Source organism: Neophocaena asiaeorientalis, unplaced genomic scaffold (genome assembly GCF_003031525.2).
Source record: "Neophocaena asiaeorientalis asiaeorientalis breed wild unplaced genomic scaffold, Neophocaena_asiaeorientalis_V1.1 scaffold1658, whole genome shotgun sequence".
Classification (NCBI taxonomy): Eukaryota; Metazoa; Chordata; class Mammalia; order Artiodactyla; family Phocoenidae; genus Neophocaena; species Neophocaena asiaeorientalis.
In genome coordinates, this window is record NW_020174784.1 from 11,978 (window position 1) to 20,161 (window position 8,184).

At 36.9% G+C, this 8,184-nt stretch overlaps 1 protein-coding gene across 1 annotated transcript in view; it reads right to left on the minus strand.

Annotated features, from left to right (window-relative positions):
- The window catches only part of LOC112409775 (rab proteins geranylgeranyltransferase component A 1-like), a gene marked incomplete at both ends in the record, with an annotated part of 115,704 nt that overhangs the window by 10,804 nt on the left and 96,716 nt on the right, over positions 1 to 8,184 (minus strand). Inside the window, one exon of the mRNA XM_024760080.1 lies at positions 4,434 to 4,511. Coding sequence (XP_024615848.1) covers positions 4,434 to 4,511 — 78 coding nt within the window. The remainder of the gene's footprint in view (positions 1 to 4,433; positions 4,512 to 8,184) is intronic.

Here is an 8,184-nt window from a genome sequence, read left to right on the forward strand (position 1 = left end):
CTGCTCAACATCACTAATTATTAGAGAAATGCAAATCAAAACTACAATGGGTTATCACTTCACACCAGTTAGAATGGGCATCATCAGAAAATCTACAAACGACAAATGCTGGAGAGGGTGTGGAGAAAAGGGAACCTCTTGCACTGTTGGTGGGAATGTAAATTGATACAGCCACTGTGGAGGACAGTATGGTGGTTCCCTAAAAAACTAAAAGTAGAACTACCATACAACCCAGCAATCCCACTACTGGGCATATACCCTGAGAAAACCATAATTCATAAAGACACATACACCACAATGTTCGCTGCAGCACTACTAACAATAGCCAGGTCATGGAAGCAACCTAAATGCCCATCATGGTTCCCTAAAAAACTAAAAGTAGAACTACCATACAACCCAGCAATCCCACTACTGGGCATATACCCTGAGAAAACCATAATTCATAAAGACACATACACCACAATGTTCGCTGCAGCACTACTAACAATAGCCAGGTCATGGAAGCAACCTAAATGCCCATCAACAGATGAATGGATAAAGAAGATGTGGTACATATATATACAATGGAATATTACTCAGTCATAAAAAGGAACGAAATTGGGTCATTTGTAGAGACATGGATGAATCTAGAGACTGTCTTACAGAGTGAAGTATGTCAGAAAGAGAAAAACAAATATTGTATATTAATGCATACATGTGGAACCTAGAAAAATGGCCCTGGTTGGCAGGGCAGAAATTTAGACACAGATGTAGAGAACAAACTTATGTACACCAAGGGGGGAAAGCAGCGGGTGGTGGTGGTGGTGGTGGTGTGATGAACTGGGAGATTGGGATTGACATATAACACTAATGTGTATAAAATGGATAACTAAAAAGAACCTGCTGTATGAAAAAATAAATAAAATAACATTCAAAAATTTAAAAGAATAAATAAACCTTGACCTTTGGGGAAAAAAATGAAAAATAAGATCTAGCTGAAAATAAGCATGCATTTAGTTACATATTCCATATTTCTCCTCTCAACATTGGTATGATACTTTGATGTGTAATCACCACACTAAACTCAATGCTATGATCATTTATGCTTCTATCAGGTTTCCTCAGTGAAAGGTGAAAAGAAAAGCACAAAAAAGGCTATCATCAGTTTTTAATCTTCGTTCATTCATTTAACACAAAGCTACTGCGTATAATGGGTGATCAGAACCTGCCTTGGTTCTGGAGATAAAGAAGTGAGACCCTGACTTTTCTTAGGGTGAATTTACAATCATAAAAGGGGACCTGAGTTGGGGGGCTGGGTTCTGATCTAGTCTGTGGGATCAGGAAATAAACTTAGACCTTAGACCTGAAGCATGGTTAGCTCTTAACTACACCGAAGAGTAAAGGGGATGTCAAGTGTTCCTTATAGGAAAATTGGGGGAAAAAAGGCAATCTAAAACCATAAGGAGACAAATACAAACATCTGCAGATTCCTTGATTAATATGCCAATTACACTTAGAATAAACAATTAGTCAACCTGGATTGCTTAAAAAGAAATGTATGCTGGATATGCCCAAATATAAACTCAAGTTTTTCCCCTCAAAAAATTATCCCTCACTTTATATTCAAGTCCTAACAAAACATCTCCTATTACTGGTAGGTCTCTCAATTATTTGATTTTGAATGACAAAATAGTATTTGGGAAAGATACATTAGCCTGAGTCACCTTCAATCAATGCTAGCTTTAGATGTTTATAGAGACTCTTTGAGTTGATAGAATGGATATTTTAAAGAAGCAAAATTTCATAATTACTAGCAAAGATATGAATTTACAATTTTGAAGTACTGGTTGTCTCTTAAAAGAAACCTTTTAAAGATCCCATACACAATTTAGTATAGTGAGAATACTGTAGATATCATGAATATTATAAATGCAGGTCAAAGTTTTAACTGTCCCACTATTAAGGAATTAAATAGTTATGGCTTGGAATAAGTTTTCCAGCATGAGAATCATATGCAGAATACAAAATGGCTGTATCTTAACCACCCCAAGACAGACAAGAAAAAGATATTCACTGGAAAACTGAGGTTCTAGTAAAATAATAATAAACAGCATAAGTAGACATCTTGCTATTTCATTTACATTCATTAAAGTAGACACATACAAGTTGTTTGAACATTTTTTTCAATTTCTCACTGGGATTGAAGATAACCCAGTATGTGAGAATGCACTACATTTGGGCATATAAAACATCTTAAAATAACTTACTTCTAAGTGTTAAGGAGAAACTAAGTACTTTCAGTAACTCAACTGAAGCATGTCATAGCTGGAGGAGACTCGAAAACTACTGCAGAGTCCATCTAACTCATCTTGCAGATAAGGGAACTGGCCCAGAGAAAACTGACTTGTGTCCACTGTCACTCATGGCAGTGACAGAGTTCCATGTCTTCTTTCACTCCAGGGTTACCTGACCATTGCATGCCTTCAGAGTCGTTAGAGAATAACTGTTATGTTTGAGGTCCTTCTACAAAGATGTAAAAGAAATGAATTAAGACCTAGAGTCCCCAGTCCATCATGGAACATAGTACCACTGGCTAAATCCTGAACTTTACCTTACAGATCAGTGTTTCTTAGTGTCATCTAAGGAGAACCTACATTATATTCATTTGGGGGTGTTCCTTAAAACTGAAAATTCCCTGGCTCCACTCTAAGCACATTATCCAATTTCACTCTCTCAGCGTGAGGCACAGAAATGTGTATTTTTTTTTAACAAGTTTACCTAGTGATTCATAGGCACATTAAAATTTGAAAACTACCAAACTTTGGTCGTTAGACCCTTAGCCCTCAGCTATCTGTTGCAACTGAAATCTGCAGCAGACCACAAAGAAGAGTTCTTCTGTTCAGAGTTTGTAATAAAAACTAAGTCAAAGTTAAGGTAAATGTAGCCTTTAGTTCAACAGATGTTTTTACTGTACTAACATATCCTTTTTTTTTTTAAACAAACATGAGCCATGCAAATTCTTCATGTCACTAAAAGTAACGTGTAGGACTGGAATGAGGCCCCCAAAAGGTAAAAGAATCTAAGTAAATAAACACCAAACAAGCAATTCATTATCTGCCTTTCCATCATGGGTACATACTCATGCTTCAAAATGAATGCATAAGGAAAAATGACTCTAAGAGTCATAAAGACAACTATTCCTTCATGAACCTCCACAGAGCCCTTCACGCATCAATATATGAGTATCTTGGGCCTTCAGAGTGGATTTTTTCACTGTAGATTATCATGCTTCATTTACGTAGTACCTTTCTGTTAAATTGCTAAAAGTAAATTATAAGCCTTTAAACCATGTGCCTGTTTTATCTTATAGTAGAGAATTACTTTTCTAAAGCAAATTCACTGTTTAACTATTACATATTCTAGTTGAATTTGTTCTCCACCATATCTTGAAATACTAGTAGTGCACTATAACTGGCTTGTAAGAAGTTAACAGACATTTTATGCCACTTAGACTATAGAGAATTACTGTAAAATGAAAAAAAATACCTTAAAATTTATATTTTTAAGCTTCCAGTTCAAGATATTAAGGTATTTTATGACCTGAAAAATACTATTTCTTTATATACCCCTAAAAACAGTCACACAAGAGATATAGGTCAGTATATGTTTAAGAACATATAACAAAAAAGAAAAATACATAGTAAATTAAATAGCTCCTAAAACTTGATCCAGTTGACCCATTTAAGTTTCAATGTAAAACCCAGATATCGAAGAATACTACTTATTTAGTGTAATTTAGACAACAGCATATGCTAGTAACTAAATAATAAATCCTAGAAAAATATAGCTGAAATATAAAAATACACAGATAAATAGACTGTGCTCAGCTTTCTTTAAAAAAGCAGGTACATCCTTATTTCAATCCTAAACCAGACTGCAGACCTGATACGGTTGTAAAATAATTTATCCTCAGATAACAGGGCAGCATAGTTTATGACAACAATCTACCTAAAAACTCATTAAAGTCTTTTCTCTTGGAGTGACATGCATTATCAGCACAGATTAATCTGATGAGTCTTTAGGTGAGCTCCATTTTTAAAAATGCAATAACAGAGGGCTTTGTTGTCATCTGATGAAAATCAATTAGAGGAGGTAAGGCCATAAGGAAAACTAACATCACTCATCACCCACCCCCGGCAGCTGAAATGATTTGTCTTCCAAGCTTGGATGATCAGGAGCTATAGTCATATTGTAGGGAAATTAATTTAGTTTCTATATTCTGAACTCACTTTCCTTGTTCTGGAGGATGTAAACACAAATTACTTTTAATCAAGGTTGATATGCTATTAATACCAAGGAGGATCTTTGAAGAATCATTTTTTAAAAATCGAATTTAGCATTTTTCACTTGTGCTTGGGATGTAAATATAGGAAGGTAACTTATATCATCCTCACTTTCCAGATTCTTTGTCCACGACAAGGCACTGTACCAAATGGCGAAGACAATAGATTCCACCAAACACTGCACACATCCTAGGAAGAGAATAGGAAAATGAGGATTAGAATTCTTGAGTTCAAAATTAGGGTAACATAATATTCTTGTAAATATTTAACATTTAATAAATTTAATTGGTCTTAGAGAAAAAAGATTTTGACAATTTATTACCTTTTCTATCATGGTATTAAGAATCTCTCAGAGGTAAGATTAGTAATATTTTAATGCAGCACAGGTAATAGTGCTAATAATACAATGTGGAAGCCTAGAATTGAGACCAAGCCAAAAGTGTCCCTAAGCAAAGTTCAGCTACCCCCAACACCAAACCAGCTACTGACTGAGATACATAGGCTACAAATAGCCTCAAGAGGTGATGAATTAGACCCCCCCCGCAACAGAAGTGACCGCAAATAAATGTTAAGGAAGAAACAAGCAGGGAAAGCTCTGGAGATTTACCATAAAAGTAAGCAAAAACTAAACCAGGAACTGAAAACCAGAGCAGTAAGCACAAGAGTTAATGCTACAGAAGCTCTAAGAAGTTTGCCTAACTCATGAATCTAAGAGCTGGGGTTTTAATGCCCGCCCACATAGGGAAAAGAGAGGCCTTAGGATCCAAACAAGGCAGGGAGTAGAGAATAAGATATTCTCTAACAACACCTGGATCCTTAAAAGGACTCAGTGAAAAGGTGATCGAGGTAGAAAATCCAATGACTACAAGAGAGAGAAAACATAAGAAACTGTTTTACCTAAAGCCCTGTGAACACACAGGTTGGGAATTTGAAATTACACTACTACATGATCCAAGAAACCCTTAACCAATAAAACATCACTAAAGTGGCTCTGGGTCAGTAGTACCCCCTGGAAACTTGGTGGAAGCAACCGCTAAAACTTTCTGGAGCAATATGACCTCAACCCACGCCACATGAGATTGTCACAGAGTTCCCTTATGATGAGTTTATAATCTAAAATTATACAACAGATGAAGAAACACATCTTATCCTGAGTGAGAATTACTGGACACAATAAACAGCAGGATTAGATTCCCAAAACACTTTACTTAGATAGTAGAGCTATCACAGATTATAAAATGGGTATGCTTAAAAGGGATGAATTAAAAACATAAGAATGATGGAAAGTCCAGGAAGAAGACTGTGGTAGGCTGAATAATGCCCCCATTACAGATGTTCACATCCTAATCCATGCAACCTGTGGATATGTTCTCTTACACAGCAAGAGGGTCTCTAAAGATGTGATTAAATTAAGGATCTTGAGCTGGAGAGGTTATCCTGGATTGTCCCAGTGGGTGTGATGTCATCGGAAAAGTACTTTAAAAAAGGAAGCAGAAGGGTCAAAGTCAGTGAAGATTTTGAGGATGGAAACAGAGGTCAGAGTGATGCTACTGCTAGAAGGGGGTCACAAGCCAAGGAATGTAGGGGCCCTATATAAGCTGGAAAAGACAAGAAACAAATTCTCTCCTAGAGCCCCAAGAAGGAAGATAGCCCTGCCTACCCATTTTAGACTTAAGACCTCCAGGACTATAATATAATAACTTGTATGGTTTTAAGCTAATAAGTTTGTGGTGATTTGTTATGGCAGCAACAGCAAACTAATATAAAGACTTCTAAGTATATGAATATGATTATGACAGACGTGGCATTACAGACCAATGGGGAAAGAATGGACCATTGAACAAGTGGTTTTGAGACAACTGTTTCACACCATATTCAGAATCAATCCCAGGTAGATGAAAGGTATAAATATAAAATGCAAAGCTTCTAGAATATAGGAGGATATACATTTGAGCTCAGGGGAAAGAAATATTTCTTGAATAAGATACAAAAAGCAAAATCATAGAGAAAATCTTGAAAAAAATGAAGTATTTTAAAATTATAAAGATCTGGACAACAAAAGAAAATGAAAAGCCACAGGCTAGGAAAGATATGTGCAAATATCTTACAAATTATTTAAAAATATCAGTTTGGATAATAATTTGGCCATGTCTAACAAAGTTGACGATGCATACGCCTACAGTGCAGCAATTCTATTAGGCATAAATCTTACAAAGACTCTTAGACACATATACAAAAGAAGACATGTATAAAAATATTTGTTGCTGCATTTTTTTTAGACAGCAAAACATAGTGGTTATGGGGAAGGATTCTGACTGCCTGAGTTTATACCTCAGCTATTCCACCTACTGACTGTGTGACCTTGAACAAGGCATTTAGCCTCTATGTATCCTATTTTCTTCATCTGTAGAATGAGAATAATAGTATTTATATCACAGAGGATTCTTCTGGGAATTAAATGAGTTAATATTTGTAAAGAAGCTACACAGTGCCTGTCATACAGCATTACATAAAGCATTAATTAAATAAATAAATAGAGGTACTACTTGATATACATCACATGCAACTCAAATGTCCATCAAGAGGAGAATGAACAAAAGAAAATGTGGTATATTCATATGTGTAATAAAGAATTTAACCTGGCCCACAAAGACGTCTGGCCTTTGTTCTTGGCTTCTGGGAGGTTATCTCTAAGCCCTTGGAATGCCAAGCCTAAAAGAAGTGTCCTTGTTTGTGTGTAGCCCTTGGGTCACCAGACAGTCTAACAATATGACTTAGGGTGAGGGCTGGCCACACCAGAGAGTCTTAGGGTGGGGACTAGTCATGCCAGAAAGACCAAAGTGTGATTTAGGGTGGAGACTTTGGGAACTGTGGTATTTCAGTTAACCTCTGATGGGGCTGGAGACTGAGATCAGCCCCATGGGCAAATCAGTCACACCTGAGTGATGGAGCTCCAATGAAAACTCTGGACACTGAAGCTCTGCTGAGCCTCCCTGGTTAGCCATCCTCTGTGCATACTGCTATACAACAATAAGAGGAGAATAACACGGGGAGAGGACAACTGAAAGCTCCACATTTGGAACCCCCCTGTACTCTATCCTACACACTTCTTCCCTTGACTGATCTCAAGCTATACCCATTCCCTGTAATAAAGTGTAATGGTGGGGCTTCCCTGGTGGCACAGTCGTTGAGAGTCTGCCTGCTAACGCAGGGGACACGGGTTCGAGCCCTGGTCTGGGAGGATCCCACATGCCGCAGAGCAACTGGTCCCGTGAGCCACAACTACTGAGCCTGCGCGTCTGGAACCTGTGCTCTGCAACAAGAGGCCGCGATAGTGAGAGGCCCGCACACTGTGATGAAGAGTGGCCCCCGCTCGCCGCAACTGGAGAAAGCCCTCGCACAGAAATGAAGACCCAACACAGCCAAAAATAAATAAATAAATTTAAATAAATATATATATATTTAAAAAAAATAATAAATAAAGCATAATGGTGAGTTAACAGCTTTTAGTGAGTCGTGGGAGTCCCTCTAGTGAACTATCAAAACTGAGGGTCGAGGCTTAATCTCTCACATTGTACTACAGAATACTATAAGCAGTTTAAATGAATGAACTACAGCCCCATCTATCACCAGGGATATATGGCAAAAACATAAAAATTGAGCGATAATAGCAAGTTGGGGAAGAATATATCCAGAGTGATATCATTTATAAAAAGTTTTAAAACTTTATATGTAAAATAATACTATATATATATACACACACACACAATATCATTTATGGACACATATACATGTAGTAAAAGTAAACAAACATTTAAGGGAATTAGGAACATGAAATTCAGGATAGTAGTTATCTCTGAGA